The sequence below is a fragment of the Sinocyclocheilus anshuiensis genome, unplaced genomic scaffold (genome assembly GCF_001515605.1).
Source record: "Sinocyclocheilus anshuiensis isolate Anshui unplaced genomic scaffold, SAMN03320099.WGS_v1.1 scaffold916, whole genome shotgun sequence".
In the NCBI taxonomy this organism is placed as follows: domain Eukaryota; kingdom Metazoa; phylum Chordata; class Actinopteri; order Cypriniformes; family Cyprinidae; genus Sinocyclocheilus; species Sinocyclocheilus anshuiensis.
Window position 1 is genome coordinate 1295474 of NW_015548264.1, and position 21701 is coordinate 1317174.

Consider the following 21701-nt stretch of genomic DNA (forward strand, 5'->3'; position numbering starts at 1 on the left):
GCCCTTTGTTTGTTTTTTTTAGTGTGTAGACTTACACCTCCTAAACTTAAAATACCAAAATAACTTTACTTGATGTTATGTTATGTTAAAAATGTTATCATAAAGTAACCTTTATAGATCCTGACAAAAAATTAGCATCAGTCAGTGACCCATAAAACATGTATTTTATATATTTGGTGATGCACTTTTTAATTTTCTTTCTGTCCTTCTCCCATCGTTGTTGTCCTTTGTGCAGCTCTTGGAGTTCAAGATCCTCCAGCTCTCGGTTATAAAGCCCATCTCTGACACAATTGTATTCATTTGGAGAGGGTTGGGAGGACTTTGCCATTCCTCCCCCGTTTGTCGAGCAGGCTTGGTCAGATCGTGGGAAAGGCCCTCCACGTAAAGCAGTTTATTCTTTGTCACTGTTGTTCTTGTGTAATTGATCTCACTCTACGTCGATGGGCGGAAGACTTCAAAGACACGCGACTGTTGGAGGTCGATCTGCTTGTGCTCGCGGCCTTGAGGGACAAAAAACAACTGCTTCCATTTCGCTTACAACGCACACTTTTGATGAGTGTGTATAACTGCATAGTACGAGGCGTGACGTGAACTGTGTGTATTTGGTGGAAATGCCAAATTATTCATTTAATTTATGCTGTAATTAAATTAACAATTAACAATAATTATAGCATGAAACATACACGTAGCCTACACAAAATTCAAGTAGTCTGAATCCTGAACTAACAACTCCTATAAAGCGGTTCTTTTTTGTGAATCAAAATCATCCAGCAGCACCAGTGTAGTCCAATTCACAAAGAATGAATGCTTGCTTTATTTATTCATTCATTCATTCATTGAAAAACATGCTGCGCAACCAGTGTTATCTGATTCGGAACTAATGGCTCTTAGTTTTTTCTAATAAATACATTTTCTAATAAAAAAAAAAAAACACATTGGAATCAGCAGGGTTACTAAATTATTTAACAGCAAATCATGTTTTTTATGTTTTATTAGCAACAAGTAGCATTTTTTTCTAGTGCTGTCAAACGATTAATCTCGATTAATCGCATCCAAAATAAAAGTTTTTGTTTATGTAATATATTTGTGTACTGTGTATATTTATTATGTATATATAAATACACATACATACAGTATATATTTTTAAAATATTTACATGTATTTACATATATATTTATATTTATATAATTTATATTGTATATAAATGTATTAAACATACAAATATAACATATTTTCTTAAATATATATGCATGTATGTGTGTGTATTTATATATACATAATAAATATACACAGTACACACACATATATTATGTAAACAAAAACGTTTATTTGGGACGCGATTAATCGCGATTAATCGTTTGACAGCACTAGGAAAAAATCATGCAAATCATGAATCAAGAACTAGCTACTTTGCTACTTTGTGTTCTAAGGCACCAGTGACGACCAGTTGTTCAAACGTAGATAGAGACTATTTTAGTTTTAATATATATTTTTTCTTAATATACTGTTACGCCAATTGTATTGCAATCATGTAGCCTCTAAAATGTCGAACTAAATAGTTGAAATCTGAAATGATCTCATCATGTGGCAATGCTGAGGGCAGTAAATGCAACAGGAAACTTTTCTCTCAAATATTTATTCCTGGAAAAGTACACTAAAAGAATCGTTGGCGGTCACAAAGTCGTTAGGAGGAAAAAGAATCGTAGCACATGCCAAAGCGAAGTTTACGTATCGTAACATTTCTTGAAATAAACAAACAAATAAACAGTCTATGAACTGTGCTGTGTCTTTAAACTTTTCTGTAGTGTAGCCAGTAACATGAATGGTGCTGGACACGTGAGTTTGTCTCAATGTGGTCTCTCCTCTTTAGTATTTCTCATGTTTTCTCTGGCTGTTGTCCAATTCTTTTCTCTCTCTCTCTCTCTTTTTGCGCCTCTCGTGCCCCCACCCTCCCCGTGTTATCCACCCACGGGAAAAGTGATTTTCGCCTCTCTCTCTCTCTCTCTCTTTTTTATGTATATACCTCATCCTCATCCACAGTCTGTGGACTTATTTCCGTGTGGGCAGCAGGGATGCATTTAAAATGCCCCCATTTTTTTACTTAAACCAATCCGCGTAGAAAGCCGTTCCCCGCAAATTCTTGAATCCGCAGTAGCGTGGATTTGACAGTGCACTGTCACACTTCCCTCTGCGAATGTCTCGTTCAAATTGCAATCGATCACCGGGCTTATTTTATTACTAAGGCCACCCCCACTTAATTCTACACAGGAGATTTTTTTCCCTCAGTGTGTGTGAGCCAAATTCTCAACCAAGAGACAGCACGTGCTTCTCACAATACCGCGCTTTTAGTTTACATTTTGCATCCCCTTCATGTGCGCACCGGTTTTAAACGCATTGTTCTTGATAAGCGCGCATTGGTGAGCGCAAGACACTGACTACAGGAACAGAAGGTGCTTAAGACTCCGTTTGGAACTCACACACACGATGAGCGCGCGCGATGAGGAAGCCGCCGGCGAAGCTTCAGGATCGCAGGAGCAAACCGAGCCCGAGCCTGCCCCTGCCGAGCCAAAGAAAAGGGGACCGGGTAGACCCAGGAAGCCGCAACAGGTCAGTGTGTGACGCTTTCACCACGAACACCTTTAATATTCTAAATTGAGGAACGGGCGCGTTTAGACCTGCAGGGCTGCTCAATAAACATTCTTACTGTAACCATACATTACTCTTCGCCCGCACTTTATGGCTCATGTTTACATGCACCCCTGCTGCAAAAACAGCTTAAACCAGACTGAGCTGGTTTGCTGGTCTCTCAGACAGGGGTCTGGTTGCAGGTTTTAAAGGAAATAGTGCCAGTTTTCAGTTTGACCAACTAGGCGACCAGCTAAACCTGCTTAACACCAGCTTAGCCAGGCTGGGAGACCAAGTAGTCCAGTTAAGACCAGCAAACCAATTTAGTCTGGTTTAGTATGTTTCATATATATATATATATATATATATATACAGGATGGAATGTATGGAAAGTATGTGTTTATCTGGATAGAAATATAACTTGGCCGTAAACATTTTTTATATTCAACATTGTGATTTTTTATTTAATTTAATTTATAATTTTTTCCTCCCAATTTGTACTGTTGTTATTAATGTTTTCCCTTCACTACTTGATTTTAACATGCATGTCATGCAGTATGACAAATATTTTTTTAAGTGCAGATATTTGAATTACTTTATAATAATTGAAGATAAATTAAAATATTTCTTTAAAATCGTTTTGATGAATTAAAGTATGGCACACTGACGGACACTGCTGTCATTGCATGAAATATGAAGTTGTGTCAGTGAAGTCTGTTCTTTCCTACTGTGTTCTATTCAAGAATAGATAGATCACTAGGTGTTTTTAGACAGAAGTAACAAGCTTGTGTGCTTTGATTGTGATTGCATTTGAAGTTTGTTTCTCTTGTGGGGAATTCCTGCAGACTAAATGTATAGCTTGTATGTGTGTTAGGTTTATTGTAGGCCTACGAGTAGCACTTGTTTGTATTTGTACAGGAAGCACTTCTTTCCTAGCAGATAGTATTCCAAATTACACGCTTGCCATCTGTTGATCACAACAGTCTCTCATATGTGATGCTAAAGCACTTTTGTGAGTTGATTTGGATAAGATAAGCTAAATGTATAGCCTGCGCTACAGGGTCCTCTGTTGATGTGATGAGATCAAACCCAGTTTGCTTTAAAAATCTTTTATCAGATCAAATAAAATAATTTTTTTGCTTCTGAATCATGAACAAATCATTATAGATTTTCTTAAATGATTCACTGTGATTCGTCTAAATTACAAAACATATATATATATATATATATATGTTTTGTTTATAGTAATTATATAGTAATATGTATAGTAATTGATATAGTAGGCTTAATTGTGTTGTGTGTGTATATAGAGGTAGAGACAAACGTTGTATATTGGCTATTTTAAATGTACCTGTTGATGAGCAGTGGTTACTATAACAGGCATGTAATTCAAATGTAGTATCACTGAACATCTATCTATTTAGTCATGACCACATCCTTTAAAATTCTTGTTTTGAGTGTTTGTGGTCAGAGGATGTGATTCACTATCTTAAGTAATTCGCAAGTGACTCACTGCAATACCTCTGTTTGCAACTAGCCATCAGGATGAGCTGGCAAGAAGGGTTAAAAATAAAGTCATTCACCAAATATACTGAATTGTTTGGCTGGCAAAGATGATGCATGTATGTGAATTTTATATATTTTTTTAATTTCAAATGTGAAATTCTTTAAATTTAAAATTCTTTAAATAAAAAAAATAAAAAAATTATATATATATATAAATATATATATATATATATATATATAAATGATTAAGCAGACATTTTCACAATACAATTTCAATATATATATATAGAGTTGTTTCATGTGTGCACACACATAGACACACACAACATTTGCTCGTTACCTTGGTTTTAACTTGTAAAGCCCCAAGTGAATGGGAGACCACCAGTAAATGTGTGTATGGTTGAAGGTGGACCCTGTCTTCTTTGAGAAGAGGGAGAATGCAGCAGTGGTCTCAAAATGTATTTGGACACTTCTGGACACCCAAGCTACACTTTAAATGCATACATTTCTTTACATTAGATGGCAAATCAAATGGCACCTGCACTTGGCTAAGCTATTTTTGCAATTACTTTAAAGCAGCTGGACCCAATGTGATTTTTAGAGGATGTATGAAGTCAGTTTTCCTCTCGTTCACACAGCAGAGTAACCACAGGTGTAGTTCATCGCAATAACTATGAACATGATCCACGAACGTTTGACAAACAGAAAGTGTCCAGATACATTTGCTGTTATTTTGAGCAATGTATTTATTGTTTTATAATTTGAAAAAAAAACTGGTGTGAAAAGTGTGCTTGTGGATTCTTCCAAATAAATGCCACTTAGTTTGCTGATGGCCCATGGCATTGTTTCCTGTCCTCATGGCATAAGTTCACCTCCTCTCATCCTCAGGAACCCACAGGAGAGCCTGTCCCCAAACGACCGAGGGGACGCCCCAAAGGAAGCAAGAACAAGGGCCCCTCCAAAGCAGTGCAGAAGGTGAGAACCAGGCAACTTTCTGCACACCTCAACAGTAAAAAACAAACTCAGATCTAACTCTATCTATCGTACATTTTGTGTATCGTTCTATATGTCTACCCAACTGACAAGTTGTTCTATCCTTCCTCTTATTGTTCTATCCTTCTATTTATCGTTCTATCGATCATGTACCACTTCACAAGAAAAGGAATATTAACTTTAGAAGTGTTAACTGAGAAAATGGGCTCTTACCATTTTTATAAATCCTTTATCAAGAACGTGTCACAAACATTTAGAAGTATGTGAAATGTGTCAACATCCGGGACGTATGTATGTGTGTGTGAATGTTGGGGGCTGCCTTCTTGATGTCTCAATCATAAAGCCTGTGTGAACGGACCGCAGTGACCCGAACCTCTTTGCAGCGCAGTAGTTAACACTAAGCTCCAGTAATGTGGCGAGAGGAGTCCTACAACTACACACCTAAAAGTAGCAGTGAATTCTACACACATAAATACTCTCTCTCTCTGTCTCGCCTTAGGCAAATTACCACGCGTACGTGAGAGAACCACAAACATGCAGGCATACACACACACACACACACACACACACACACACACACATGTATGCATGAAGTGTATACTTTGCGCAGGGAGTATAGAGCATGTACTGTTGCATATTGCCAAACGAACTCTGTTCCCATTCCTTGCTAATAGCCATGTAAACAGAAAAGCAAATTGCAGCATCACATAAGATTAAGTTGCCGTGCATCAGTTTAGCTGAATGTGACTGTCAGCGTTTGTAATCGCATAATTCTGTTTATGTATTGGGAATGCCTTTAAAGAGGAGTTGTTCTGGCGAGCATTTTGTAATGAAGTCATTAACATTTCTGCCTCGCTTGTGTGTGTGGTCTATTCTGGCATATGTTTGCGGGAAGTTCCCTCCAACTGTCAGTGCATTTGGGTTTTAGAAGTATTACTATGTGATTCTCATCTCCGAGCCGTCAAGGGAAGCTGAGATGTCTATTTGCGGAATTATTTTGCTTTAATAACTCACTGACAGCTCCGACCACTCTCTTTTCGCAGTGATGTACCACTGTAAACAGTCACGGGACCGCTTTGAAAAGCTTGAGCACTTTTCTGCTAGCGTAATCCCGTTTCATCTTGTTTAGCATTGTTATGATATACAGTGGACTGATAAATCTATCAAGATGAAAAGAATCTAAATTGGCAAGGTGCCTCACTAGAGACACTTCTCACAAGATTTGCTGTCCCATCCGCAATCAGTCATCTGTCTCCTACCATTTTCACAACCCAAAGTTTAAAGGCTCTCTCCCCACACTTGCTCAAACATACTGTAAGTACCAAATGAGAACTCTTTTATAAGGTAAGTATTGCAGAATGAAAAAAAAAACATTGTTATACAAGGTAAATCTTCAGATGGATGGATAGATGGATGGTTAGAACGGTTGATAGAATGACAGATGAAAGAATGACAGAAAGACAGAAAAATAGATAGAATGATAATGATAGAACGATAGATAGATAGATAGAAAGATAGATAGATAGATAGACAGAATGATAGATACTATAGATAGTACCTTGAGACAATACAATGAATAAACATCAACCTCCAGGTTCATGAAATGTAGCAGTCAATAAATAATGCAATTTATTTCACGCATTACAGATTCTGCCATTCGCATTACTGAGTCTTCTGTTGGCTCTTAATTGCACTAAAGAACCCACAGAACTGGTATCACATGAACAATCCAGGCTAAATCAGGCTAACCAAGCCATGATATACCTCAGTGGCGATTAACACGGTTTTAGCTGTCAACACATATAACCAGACAGTTTCCGCCCTGCTATGATCATTTTGGTCAATACATTGGCCCTAATGACTAGCCTGAATATTTTCCATTGACTAGACATTGTTGGAACTTGATACGGGGCACCAGGGGGCTAATTTTAAACTCTCCATTTGCAAAAGTGGGTTTGGCAGAGGCGATACCGCCCCTCCCTTTCCATTAATGAGAGATGGCCTTGTCCCCGGCCTCACACGCATGCCAGGATGTCCTGGTGTCGAAGAGGACAGTGTCTGCCGCGGACACGAGACTTGGCTGGACGAGACACGCAAACACTGACATGATTAATTGATCAAGGTGTCGGCTTGCAGACCATTAAATCTCCTCATTAAAAATGCAGCATCCCCAACAGAGGACTGAGGGTAGGGAGACACTGATTGGACCGAGAAAGACAGACAGAGACATTGAGAAAGACACAGATGAGGAGAGGTGAGGTTAAAGGGATTGTGTCTTTGAGAATGTGCAGGAATTATAAGCACCGTAATCTAATCTTTACATCAAATTTTTACCCATTTTCAATCCTGTGAGGACGCACAGGGCGGACCACCGACCCGTAGCTGCCTCGGTGTCCTTTCTAAGTGACCGGCTGCGGCATGAACTATGACGCTTAGGTTTATATTTCTCCATCATGCCTACGCAGAACGGTGAAGCGTCCTTGGGGTATTCAAAACAAACTGTGCTTGTTGGAGAAGTGGTAATGTGAGCCTTGACAATGCCTGCATACTTAGTCAAGGAAAACAAACCAACCCAAACAGGGCTGAACACATCACACACAACACAAGAGACAGGGATGCATTGTAGAAGCTGTTGAGGAAGTCTTCCAACCATAAGAATAGGGGTTTAAAGGGACCCAAAAAAGAAAGTTCTGTCATCATTTACTCTCATGTCTTTCCAATCCCGTATGACTTTTTCTTCACTGTCAGAGAAAAATGTGCTAAAATTGTACCTTCAGGGGTACATTGGGGCAGTTCCTTTTAAAGAGACAACTTTGTGCCTTATCTTGCTCTAAATGGTGTGTATTAGTACCTTAAAATAGTAATATGTCCCCTTAAGGTACTGCTGTGAATATTTTAAGAGTAAATAAAGTACAGAGTTGTCCTTTTAAAGATGCTGACCCATGACAAGCTGTTGAACCCCCATAGGTATAATGTATTTTTTTAAAATCTTTTTTAAAGGTGAATTTTTGAAGAAAATAATGAAGGTAAATGTGGGTCTGTTAATCTTCAGAATTACCAGAGAGTGTCCCATATGACTCGTTCGCTGTATTTCAAATCTTCTGAAGCCATACGTTAGGTTTGGGTGAGGAAAAGATCAAAATTTAAGACATTATTTACTGAAAATCTTAATGTCTTCCCGAGCGTAGCACATCCTTGAGAGAAGTATAGTGTTGTCTGATTTATGAACAAAATCATCCTGTTGAATCAGATCTTTTCAGTGAATCACTGATTCAGTTCACGAAACCAGTGCTGTTTTAGTATTATTTATGTACTGTTCACTTAAAAAAAACATTTTGAATTAGCTTTTATTTTTATTTTTATATTTTCATTTTATTTAAAATTTTTAGTCATTTTGTTGTCATTTTTTGTCATTTTTTTATTAGTTATATATATATATATATATATATATATATATATAATTTCTGTATGGTTTTTATATTAATATTAATATAAAATATTAGTACTTCAAAATAAAGAGATTTATTTCAGTTTAAATTTTCATCTAATATTCAGAATTTAGTTTAGTTTATCTTAATTAACAAAAACAATTTTAATAGATTTAAGTGTAGTTAACAATAACAACACTGCACAAATCCAAATAAATATACTGTACTTTTACAGTACAAACTGATTATGAAAATTAAATAAATTTTATTAGTTTCTAAATAAATTATATTTCTTGTCAGCTACACATTTATGGATCCACACCAGTAAAATTTTCCCATGATTCAGGATTTATTTTGGCTCCATAATGATAACTCTCAGATTAGTGTAATGCTTTAGCATGCTTGTGGTGTTGTTAATAGTTTAGAGACGCACACTGATTTGTATTTCACTTGGTTGGATGTACTCTGCTGACAAACGTGATAGCACTGACACCTACCCTTCTTGGGTCATTCGCAGAATTCATAGATGTTTGATGATTTGAGTAAGGTTTCCTGCAGGCCTCTGCATAACAAAAGCCCATGGCCAGAAGAAAACTTTATATCCTATAAATAATGAAGACGCATGTTGTCTTGTTATTGTCTTCGACCACGCCATTCAAACCCACAGGGCAAGATTCTCCTGCTTCCACCTGTCAGATAATTTCAGTTACGTTTTCAGAGGAGGACAAAATTGTTGCTTGAATGACACATAATGTCCTTAGGAAATCATACCCTGCTGTTTTGGCTCATATGGTGAAGTTAGACAACCGTCAAATCAGAAATCTTACCTCCTAAACATTATTAATGATCTTTAGCAACAGGATGGTGAAGTTATGTTTTAGAAAAACATGTTGAAGACATAGGTGTTTTATTTTTACAGACTACTTCAATGAACTTAAGTTGGAGCCACTATTATAGAAACCCCATAACTGTCTTTCATGGCCCTTATCTGGGTGGTTTTGCTGATAATGGTGCTCTTATTTACACTTGAATGGCATAAAATTCCTCTAGTGAAATATTACGCTGCACAGACCAGGAACTTGAGCAATGGAGACAGTTCATTGTTGGAGGCCCGGATATACCTTACAAACTCTTTCTGCATTAAAAGCATTAGAGGAAATGGAGCCCTAGTGTTTAACCTTCTCCTTTTGTGGCTGTATATGAAAATGACTCTGCTTGTGACAAATTGTGTGCCTGAAAAATTTGTTTAAAGCACTTGATGAAATACTGGCCACTAATTCATGGTTGTTGGCATTTGCAGAAAGCTGAGACCACAGGGGAGAAAAGACCTAGAGGAAGACCCAGGAAATGGGTGAGTTTGTTTCCATTAGTCATATATAACTGGACTCATCCATTTGCAGCACGTTCCCATTTACCTTTCAAAACTATGCAGGAAAATTAATCAGTATGCTTTTCAGTGTATCATCAATCTTTGAATACTTTGGAAAAACATGATATTTTGAATCATGTTTTATTATTCAAATTTTTTTTTTTTTTTACATTTATATTTTATTAATACTTTTTACGTTTATGAATTTTCTTTTAATGTTAATTTTAATTTTAATATAATTTGCTTACTTATTTAATTACCAAACAAAGTATTTTCCTGTTGATCTGGCTTTTTATGGAGTCTTAGATATATAAATGTGTCATTATATATATATACACACATACATACATAAACACACACAGTGTATTTATTTAGTATTTTACCAATTAATAAGATTTCAGTATAACGTCTTGAATTAATATCCTGCAACATAAATGTAACATTACATAAACATTTTTATTTACCAACAATATTGTAGAAAAGTATGATTATATTAATTAATTCCTTTAGGGGTAAATTTGTAGGGGTATTTGTAACTTAAAACAAAAAACAACTTGACCTTTTTAATTGCACAATTCAAAAAACATACATAAAAAATACATACATATATAAGGTCAAGTTTTATATTTTTACTTACAATTACATATATAGTTATTATTTTTTCAAATAAAAATATTTCAGTATAAATACATTACATACAAATATGCATATATTTTTTTAGTATACATATATGCATAAATAATTTTTAGGAGTCAAACCAGTCATGTACTTGTTTTACATAATCACTTATTCACTGCAGAATTCATGTGCAAAAGATGGAGGATTTGCAACTGTTTGCACTCAGGTCTAATTCAGTAATTCCTCCAGTGAAGTTTTGGGTGTTTATCAGCCTGACACATTTGATTGATAGCTGGAGGAGTAAAGCCGCAGGCAGTTAAAAGTGCCACCAGAATGACTGAGATATGGAGAGAATGAACCCTTTGTGGCATGCCGACTCTGTGTCCTTATGGATTTTTCTCAGGCAGACAGGAAAAGCAAAGCATTCCGAGGCCCCTGGACACACACACACACACACACTCACACACACCGACTTGAAAGATTCAGAAGTGTGTCACATCTGAATTCACTACGTTTTTAGGAAAGTGACGGCACAGATTTGATATACCGTGTGCAAATCTTTAAAGTCGTCTATTTTGTTCTCAGATCCTTGGATCCTCAGTGTGGTTTCATTAAACAGTTCGACATAGTTGCCTGAATTCGCATATAGCACGGAGGGCTGAAATTATTTGTTCAATACAGAAATGAGTACATTTGTATTGGAGGAAAACAAGACCCATCTGACTCTATAATCCAGGAATGCGATTTGAGTCACATGTGAGCTGAGCTGTTCCAAAACACCCTTTACATCCAGGTCTCGGCTGAGTCCCTATAGCGTACATGCTAAAGTTCAGCTTTTACTCGTCACATCAAACTGTTTTAGGACAGAAACTTTCAACTTCAATAGACACGCAAAGCGTTAGATGGGTCAGAGAATGAGTGCAGTCTTACAGAAGCATCTCTAAAATGCAAGAGCCTCGCTTGTGGACAAAACAGTGTTTTTTATTAACTAACAGTTTTTTTTTTACTTTATGGAACTTTATTTGCATTTGGACAGTGAAAGATAGGATAGAAAGTGATTGGTAGAAAATGAGAGAATGACAAAATGTTGCTAACTGGATTCAAACTCGTGGTGCCTGTATGAGCACCAAGGCTCTAAATCTGGTTTTGTTGTTAGGTTAGTTGCATTATCTAGATTGTTTTTTCTTTTGTTATTTCCTTTTTCTTTTTTTGGTAAATGAATGGCTTTTAAAGCACCAAAGTGTTGCACTTTTCATGCAGCATGTCTATTAGAGAATAATTATAGAAAGCTAACTTTCAGACGTCCATTTTAAAAATAGCGTCAAACCTGAAAAGGCTTTTTTTCCCCAACATAGTAGGGTAAACGTTGATCCAGACGTGTGTGTTTAAATGAGTGTGTGAGATTGAGAGTCTGAACGGCTGAACTCTCTGGACTGAACTGATAAAGTTTACATTTATTGCCCTATTTCCTTTGTACTGATGCCCAAAGGTGCGTTCGGCTGCGCTTTCATGATGGCTGCGTGATGCAGGTACACATTCCCACACACACACACACTTGATCCACCCACACATTGATGTCAGTTAAACAAATAGATAATGGAGTGATTTGCTTAAGTAGACTTTGTAAATGTTTTTCCTTACTTAGCAACAGAAATAGCAAAGAAAATAGTACCTTTTCCCTCATTTATAAACATTCTACACATAATGAAATGAATAGTGTGGAGGAAATTAATAAAAAATAAACCAAAAAAATGTGCTTTTGCTGAAGTTTGAGACGACTGCCATATCAATCCTTTTTCAGAGTATGTCTTCAAAGACGTAACCAGAAAAAAATGGTTTGTCTTCCTGATTGAAGCGCAAGCTAACAAACTTAAACATTATGGGTCAAAGGTTAACTAGACTTAAGCAAGAGTAGAAGTCTGTCAGCGAACGGGAGATTTTTCTCATGGAAGTGTGATAAATTTGACCCTGTGGAGAAACAAATATACTGGCGCTTTCAACTATTTTCCTTTCAGAAAGGCATCAGCAATAAGGATTTAAAAAAAAATAATTTTTTAGCTACTAATTAAAATCCTGTTTTTCATTCAATTCTAAGATTTATCATTTTCATTTATATTTCCTTCATATATTTTCTTTATTTTGTATTTTGTTTTTAATTTTACAAATGAAAAAATATGAAGAAAAAATGCTAAAGAAATCTTAGCATTTAATATACATTTAAAGAATATTCACTAGAATCATGTAAATACACAACACAGTATTTCCAAAAAAGATATGCTTTTTTATTATTAAAATATAACGAAGCCATTCAAATGGAATCCAGAAAATTAATGGAAGTCACAGAATTTTGTAAAAATAAAACTAAATTGAGAGAAAACGTATTTCATATGGCTTTAAAAATTGTACTTTTTGGTAAAATTTAATTTAACCATTAAAACATGAAAAATGGAATCCAGAAAAATTAAATGGAAAAAACGGAATTTGGTAAAAAAATAAAACGGATTTCATAGGGCCCTACTTAAGCTTTTTCTAATGCACAAAGACACATGTTGCAGTTGATATGAGTTACAAGCTGGTGTGAATCTGGAGGCATATTCATCATGCTGTAGTCATACTACAAACATCCTGAATGTAGAGTGGGCATAGTGGTATGACATCCTGTGAATAAGTCCGAGATGAACTTGCGGCCAAGTGTATGAATGATAATGAGTCAGAGATGGAGAGCAGAGAGAGATAGCGCTCCGATAGGAACGTTAGGGTGTCCGAGAAAAGAACGAGCCCTGCATCTCCAGATGTGTGCCAAGGCTTTTTTGAGTTCAGCCAATGCAGTTTGAGGCAGAAAACCAACATTTTTTGTCTTCCTGTCTCCTTTTTTATGAATGGGCAATAGGAAACGTGTGCATCTGCAGCCCTCCGTCCTCTTGTATGGGTCATTGTGTGTGGGTTATGATCTGTTTAGCATGTCACAGATGAATTGACATGGCTGTGGGGCTGCACGGCGGTCTCCACATCTACAGGGTGGACTTGACAAGAACTTTGCCATTCCTCTTCTGGATAAACAAGTCAGTTTTCTTCATTCAGCTACTGCTCGCCCTCCTGGAACTAATTATAGCATATCCTTTTTGGCTACAAGGGGCCGCTGGAATGTTTTCCTTTGGTCCCCTCCCCCAACTAAGTATCTCCACCCCCCTAAATGGTTAATAGTGGAAGGTGGCTCTGACTACGAGAAGAGAAAAAAAATGCTTTAATCATGTTCATTCCTCTGGAGACATTTAGGACAGCCACCAAAGGCTCATCAGGACTGCTTCATCCGTCTAAGGCATTCGTCAGGTTCAGAATGACCCCTGTTGAGATGGATGCATTGAGCATCACGCTTTCAGATGGGAAATCCAGCAGTCAGAGGATGTAGAAATGTTTGGGATTCTTAAAATAATATTTTGCAGGTGGCACAGCTGCTATGTGAGGATACTAGTTTGCTGCAAAAAACTGTGCTTCTCTAGAATGATAATATAATAAAGACCTTGAGTTGTTTAATTTGCTAGCAGGAATATTTATACAAAAGGATTTGTTGTTTTCAGCCATCTGCCATGTTGAGCTCATCAGTTGCTAGATTGCGTCCACAAGGAATATAAAAATTGTTTATATATTTTTTTTAGTTTAAGGTCAAAGCTGGGCAATATAGTTGAACAAATGTTGATTTTTCAGCATTTTGATTATATATTTGCCTTTTTTTTATGAGATGAACCATCATTTCAACCAAAGATTGAGTAAAGTGTCAAGTAATTAAAAAAACTTTTAGTTAAAAACAATAAAGACATGTTTTTCAATGGAAGCGCTATAATATTATTTAATATTGATAATAAAAAACTAAAAAGACATACATAAAACTACTACAAAATGCATACACCACACAAATGAAAATGAAAAAAAAAAAACAATAATTGTATCTCAGGGGTATTAAAAATAACACTGATTGATATATGTTAGAAATTATACAAAATCATTGGATACATATTCCTGAAAAAGTTTACAATAAAAAATCCTCACATCTCCTCATGTTGCTGTGACACCTTTAAATATATATATAGTATATATAATTTTTATGAAGCTATAATGATGCAGTATTTAGAAAACGATGGCCAAATAAAAAAACACATTAAATGATATTAGTATTGATATTAATAATTTTCCATATATATATATATATATATCACTTAGACTACTTATGCTTTAAAATTATGACCATATGTCAGATGTTTTTTTTTTTGTGAAAGGACATCTTTGAGTATAAATAACTCCATTCACTGGGTGCAGAATTGCATTATAACATTTCATTACTCGTCTCCGCTCTAGTCCTTTTGTTATTTATATATCAGGCCAACAGGAAGTCCTGCTATAGGGAGAATTCTGCGGATCCCCTGCACCAGGCGTAATGTTATCTGCTAGATTTGCTTCAGCAGCCAAAAGACTGATTTATTGCCCCCCTCTTCCTTTTCCGGGTGCTCCTCCTGCACAGGTGCGGAGACGGACCGGGTCCGCTGTGCCAAGCGGACAAGCCGCACTGTGTTGCGGAGGTGGGGGCGTGTTGGAACGGACTATCTCTGCCCTCAAACGGCTAACATTATTCAGTTCCTTTTCATACTGCCAGCTGGGCGGTGTCCAGCGTGTTTACACGTTTGGTTCCTCTGCAAGCGAGACCATGGCGGAGAAGGGAGAAGTTCTTATGCTCTCTCTAGACCTGCACGGCCCTCCAAGTGTTAGTTAGCCAACAGCCCTGCTTGTTTGTTACCAAGGCAAGAAGTGGGAATGCCGGCGAAGACAAGATTTACTTCCCGTGGTGTCTTCAAACCGTGAGGGATGTCACATGCACTCAAAAGATCTGGCCAAGAGTTTGACGCTATGATGTCCACCTCATCTTACGCCAAGAATTCCTTTGATATGGGGTTGACGACCTATGAGGGTCGTGATTCATACTCGCTCTTCCCTTCCCAGGTGGTTCACTCCACCAATGTTTGTTGGATCATGACGGCCTCGCAAACATCTGAGCAGGTTGCTCTTCAGCTTGCCAAATTGGAGGGAAAAAAACAATTGGGACGCTGTAAACCTAACGACTCCCACCTCTAGGAAGAGACGAGGAAATGAGTGAATGAATAAGTGAAGCGGAGGACAGGAGGACAGGAGACGGTGGGGAGGAAGTTCTCTCTCGTCTCACACAAGGATCTGATGCTTTTGGCTGGAGGACAGACAGTGTTGTCAGGTGGTGAGGAGTGGAATCAGAGCCCAGGGAAATGGGAGGGAGAGTCTAGCAAGGAAGAGGGGAGGCGCTCGGTGTTTCAAGGGGAACAAGGGCTGCGATTGGGAGTCATCCAACAGTCTCGATTTGGTGGGGAGGCTTGGAAAACCCTCAGCCGTTGCCAAAGTGTGAAAATATTTTTTCTTTTTTCCTCCTTCTTCCCTTTCTTAATGTGTCCATGTGTGAGGCGGGAGGAGGGTATTGTGCTGCCAAAGTGTGAAAAGATTTTTTCTCTCTCTTCCCCCCCCCCTCTTCCCTTTCTTAATGTGTCCATGTGTGAGGCGGGAGGAGGGTATTGTGATGGGAATTTGGTGTCAAACATCAAAACCTTTTTATAGCCTTCGCGAGCCTCCCGGGCAAAATATTGAACTCGGCTGTCAGCTGAGGTCCTGTCCTTCTCTGAGTCAGTGGTTTGGCCTTTCAGCCTGTTTTTATTCCTCGCATGTCCTATTCCACACTAAATGAGGCTGAAATAGCAAGATGCTGTCAGCTTTATTTAAACTTGTAAACAAATCCCAATATTTGAAGAACACCGCAATGAGACTTTGCTTTGAGTCATACGGGCGTCTACATGTCCTGTTACATTTAAATTAAAACTGACCCTATTTACTTTATTAATACTTGTTCTTGGTGTTATTGTGGATGATTCGTCAAGACACATTATTCAAAATATTTAATCAGAATTGAATAACTTGCTCTGCCTAGACTTTTATTTCCATATGATTCACCTAGACTAATGTTAATGTAATATTATGTAAAGCAAAGGTCAAATATCTGTTTAGACTTCTCAGGTTACAGTCATAAGCAAAGTAATTACTGTGATAGTTATATAAATACTGATAGATTTGAAAAAGACTCAACTAAATGTGATCTGATTCTTCATTCTTCACAAAAATTGCACCTTTAGGGGTACAAAAACTTAAAGGGACACCTTTTTGTACCTGATTTACCACTAAAAGATTGATAGTAGTACCTTAAGGGTACATAGGCTATTACTTATCTAAGGTACTAAAATGCACCTTTTAGTGGTAGATAAGGTACAAAGTTGGCCCTGTTACACTCCTAAAGGTACAATTTTTGCATTTCTATCTGTGCTGACACAAAATATTTTTTAGTCTTCACAGGTAGGGCTGGGCGATATGGCCAAAAAAATTATCACGATAAGATTTTATAGAAGTCCATTTCCACCACCAAAAAAATTTAAAATCTTAATTATGATATAAAAAGTCAGACAGTCGGAATAAAATAAAACTTTTTATCTCATTGTGACTTGTCATAATGTCCACTTTTCATTTCCACAATTCCGATTTTTATTATAATTTCGACTTTTTATGTTGTATGATAGATAAAATCAAGTTTTTCATACATTTTAACTTGTTGAATGTTTTGTTTCACTTGGAAATACTTGACATTACAGAAGTAAAAAGGGTTGTGAATGCCAAGTCATGTTGACTCGAGTTGATGCGCCTTTCTGTCAATTTTAGAGTTTGCCAGCATAAATAAGAAGAAGGTCTTGTGGGTTAAAACAAACTTCTTGTTTGTACAGCATGTTCGGAAAAGTTACTTTTCATAGTTTTGATTTCGTTTGGCAGGACTCCTCCAATTAGACGTAGTTGGATGGTGACTAGATTTTTGTAATGAGCTGCAAGCATTTTATTAGCAATTATTGAAACCCTGGGCAGGAGTTGGGGTCTTGAAGTATGCACTTGCAAAAGCTTCGTTTACATTGCGGCTTGGAGCCGTTCCTGTCCCTCACCTGGACGGCTGTGCGAGTTAGATACAGAGTGAGAGAGAGAGTGGACATCTCTACCTCATTCCCTGCATTCCCCGAGCCCTCTCCCCTCCTCTCATCTCTTTTTCTATCTCTCTCTCCCTCTCGATCTGGGGCCCGAGAAGCTGAATTCCTGCCAATAGGGGCGTGTGTTCAGTCTGGGGCTCTACTCACACAGCAGGAGTTTGCTGGGACCACCTCAACGGATTTCCACCGGTGACCCCTGTGACCTCTCCCCCTTAGTGTTGTTTTTGGCGGCCTGTTTTAATTTTAGTTTTAGTCTAGTCTTTGTGTGAAACTGTCATTTTAGTTTTTATTAGTTTTAGTCACGTTCATACTCTTTTTAGTCTAGTCAAGTTTTAGTCAACTAAAAGTCTGAGCATTTTAGTCTTTCGTTTCATCTCGTTTTGGTCAACGAAAATGAAGAGACATTTTAGCATAGTTTTTATTTTGTAAACCACATTTAGTCTGGTTTTTATTCGTCAACGATATTGCATTATACATTTAATTATAGTTATCGTCACATGACCAGCATTTTCGTCTCGTCTCATCTCGTTTTCGTCACGTAATAAAGGTTAGTTGACGACGATATTTAGTCATAATTTTCGTTGACGAAAGCAACACTACTCCCCCTCATCTCTCGCTGCCCCCCTTCTCTTTCCTGTTCCAGCTTCTGGAAGCGCTTTAATCATTTTGCTCTGAGCCAGCGACCATAACAGCTGCCTCGATAGGTGCTCCGGAGATGAGAATGTGAGAGGCGAGAGATTGAAATGGGGGAGAGAGAAGGGCGCAAGTGAAAACAGTGGGGAAAAAAGATGATTACAATAACTAATAAAGAAGGTTTCCCCATATTAGTGAGATTCAGTAGTGTAATGTTTTCTGTTGTTTAATTGGTAGATTAATATTTTACGTTGTATGCAATAAAAGGTCATTGTAAAATAAAATAAGAAATAAGAAATAATCACACTGAGTGATAAAAAAAAGTCTCGGTTGTGAAATATAAAGTCACAATTACCTGGAAACTTGCTTCCATAATATCACGATACTGTATATTTTCTCTTGCTGTCAGTATTCAGGATTTTTTTTCTGCAACGTTAGGAAAAACTGGTAAATCATAACTGGTAAATAATTAAATAATTATGAGATAAACAGTAAAAAAAATAAATAAAAAAATTGACTTTTTATCTCATTGTGACATGTCATACTGTTTCATAAATATATCTTTTTAAGTTGTAAAATTGACTTAATGCCATAATTATGATTTTTTTAATCTCATAATTTTACCTTTTTTTGTTGTAATTTAAATGTAATATGTCATAATGTTGACTTTTTATTTCTGAATTTTGACTTTTAATGCCATAATTGACTTTTATCTCATACTTTTACCTTTTTTTGCAATTTAAACTCAATATGTCAATGTTGACTTTTTATCTCTGAATTTTGAATTTTAATGCCATAATTGACTTTTTATCTCTGAATTTTACCTTTTTTTATTTAAACTTAATGTCATAATGTTGACTTTTTTATCTCAGAATTTTAACTTTTAATGCCATAATTAAGACTTTTTATCTCAGAATTTTACCTTTTTTGTTGCAATTTAAACTTAATATGTCATAATGCTGACTTTTTATCTCTGAATTTTGACTTCTCATATCAGTATGTCATAATTATGATTTTTTTTACAATTTTTTTCTCCTAATATGGAAATGGACTTTCATAATTTTAGTTCCTAATTTCATAATATACTTTATGTACTTTTAAGAGCAACTATGATGAGAACAGCACAATGCATTAATTTGCAATCAATGGTTAATTTATAATCGGCACTTAATTAATCAATCCATAACGGCAGCATCAATGCTGACATGGTGCTGAAGTGTGAATGAATAAAGGAAAAGAAGTGAGGGAGAGGGTGAGGAAGACAGGAAATCTTTGTGTTTGTATGAAGAGGGAAAAGTATGTGACATACATTATTGATGGTGACACCTCTGCGACACTAGTCCTTTATCATGGTATGGCCAGGCGGGGAAGCAGTTCGCACAGAGGGCTGTGCACATGCATTCTTTCACTGACGTCTTTCTCCAGGCACTTCAGGACATTTCCATGAAAACATGTATGTTACAGTGGCTTTGATTTGTACACCCCGAAGCTGAAGAAAAACAACCCCAGATTTAAAGCTGTTAGAAACTATGACAGTATTATGAAATGTTACCAGGTTCAGGACCTCTGCATTCACTCTTTTAAAAAATACTCTCAGAAGTTTGTTTTCAATGTCTAGGCCTTTACATAGATAATATTTATGTAAAGAGTGTAGTGTGTTTTTATAGTGTGTGTGTGTGTATGTGTGTGTATATATATATATATATATATATAGCAAATATTGATATGAATGATTAATTGGGATTAAATCATTGTGTTTAATAATAATATTAAGACGTATTGTTACTTTTTTGGCATGTATTGAAATTAATTATATATCTTATTATTTTAATTATTTATTTTAAAATTTGATTTAATTATTATTTTTATTTATTATTATTTTGTTTTTATTTATTCATTCAGTAGCCCTGCTGCAAACATGTATTTGAATAAAAAAAAAAAAATATTGTTTGAGTTGTAATGTTTAGTAAAATTGAAACAGACTTTGGCAAACAGATCGAGAACTATAAATCTGTATTTCAGAGTATGTAAAGAATCCCATTGGACCGACTGAGGTATTGACCCAGTTCCCAATAAAGACCCCACAGAGCCCCAAGAACAGTAAAAAAAACCCCTCAAAATTGGAAAGTTTTGTGGAACTGAAGTAAAAAACCTGAATTACTGTGCCGACCCCCACCACTCCTCTCCCTTCTCTTCCTCTCTCCGTTGAGAAACTCTGGGAACTGATTTCACTTCAAACAGCAGAGGCTCCTAAACGGACCAGATCCAATTTGTCTGCGCTTTTCTTTCCCTCCAGAACCCCCCCCCTCCAAAAAAAAAAAAGAAAAAAAAGGCCTCCTAACAAAAGGCTGCTTGTCCTGCCAGGAATTTTCCACATTCCTTGCTCTGGCAGACATTTTTCTTTTCTACGAAGGGCCCTTCGGTAAATTCCCCCTAATCGCAGGGTTTAGCCCAGCTCTGATAGGTGGCATTCATAGCACTGTTTGGTTGGGGAGGGTGCTTGATTTGGAGTCCGAGAAGGGACATGTGAGCGGTAGGGTGGGCAAGGGTGCTCTCGGACCTGAAATCCTGAACCGGTGGAGGCATTCCAAGGGAGATCACAAAGCCAGTGCTGTGGCCCTGTACCCTGGAGATGTCTGGCTTGTTTTCCCTGCTTCCACCTCCAGTTTAACAGAACATGTGGCCTTTATTCATGGGAGCGGAGGGGGTGCAGTTACTGGGTGGCTCGTCTGTGGGGTCCGCCTCTAGTGAGGGAGTCCTTGGATAAGTTTGCTTCATCAAATCAAGCAGAGTGTTTTTTTATGTTTCCTGTCTTTGTGGAATTCTTGTCTGCAGCCCTAAGGAGACTATGTTCAAGTAAGGGCTTTTTCTCTCCACAAACGCAAAACATACGTTAGTCGTCTAAGTTTAAAGCGAATGTGAGCTGCGTTCCGTTTTTCTAAACTTTCCCTCTTTATTTTACCAGGCAGTCAGGTAAAATGAATACAGCTTATGGGCAGGAAAGGGTCTCATGGGCCATACCATGTTAAAGCACCTCTGTAACAGTACAGATTTGGACATTCATAGGCTCAGGCAGAATCTGCAGACTTTCTGTGCTTATTTTGAGGGAAAATCTGCCAAATTCTGCGTATTTAAACAGTCAAATATATTAGATAAAGCAGAGAGCACTACAATAGGGACTCGCAACATTTTGGCCGCCAGAAATGAAGTAAAACGCCAAGTACGGTTTTCCTCCAAAATCTGCAACTTTGACAGACTGGATTACAGAAATTGTGAGAATTAGAAAAAAACATTTAAAATATTTTGCAGGAAAAGGTGTTTATAGTTTACAGTAAAATCTGTCTTAATACTAATTATATGCTACTAAATAGTATTTATTAATAATTTGATATATTTTCACTTTTTATTTTAATTTTAGTTTGTTTTAGTAATTTTGTA

The 21701-nt window shown here is 36.9% G+C and overlaps 1 protein-coding gene across 1 annotated transcript; it reads left to right on the forward strand.

The window, feature by feature from the left end:
* Nucleotides 1–2320: 2320 nt before the first annotated feature.
* LOC107655549 (high mobility group protein HMGI-C-like) lies at nucleotides 2321–13948 on the forward strand. The gene is made up of 4 exons (XM_016443066.1): nucleotides 2321–2607; nucleotides 5020–5106; nucleotides 9853–9903; nucleotides 13808–13948. The coding sequence occupies exons 1-4, from the start codon at nucleotides 2485–2487 to the stop codon at nucleotides 13946–13948; spliced, it is 402 nt and encodes a 133-aa protein (XP_016298552.1). The 5' UTR covers nucleotides 2321–2484.
* The last annotated feature ends 7753 nt before the right edge of the window (nucleotides 13949–21701 follow it).

Excerpts from the sequence above, each read along its gene's own strand:
- LOC107655549 (XM_016443066.1), top strand. The coding sequence starts at position 2,485 with ATGAGCGCGCGCGATGAGGAAGCCGCCGGCGAAGCTTCAGGATCGCAG. Across the intron at positions 2,608-5,019 it reads GACCCAGGAAGCCGCAACAG|GAACCCACAGGAGAGCCTGT; the intron begins GTCAGTGTGTGA and ends TCTCATCCTCAG. Across the intron at positions 9,904-13,807 it reads GAGGAAGACCCAGGAAATGG|ACATTTAGGACAGCCACCAA; the intron begins GTGAGTTTGTTT and ends ATTCCTCTGGAG.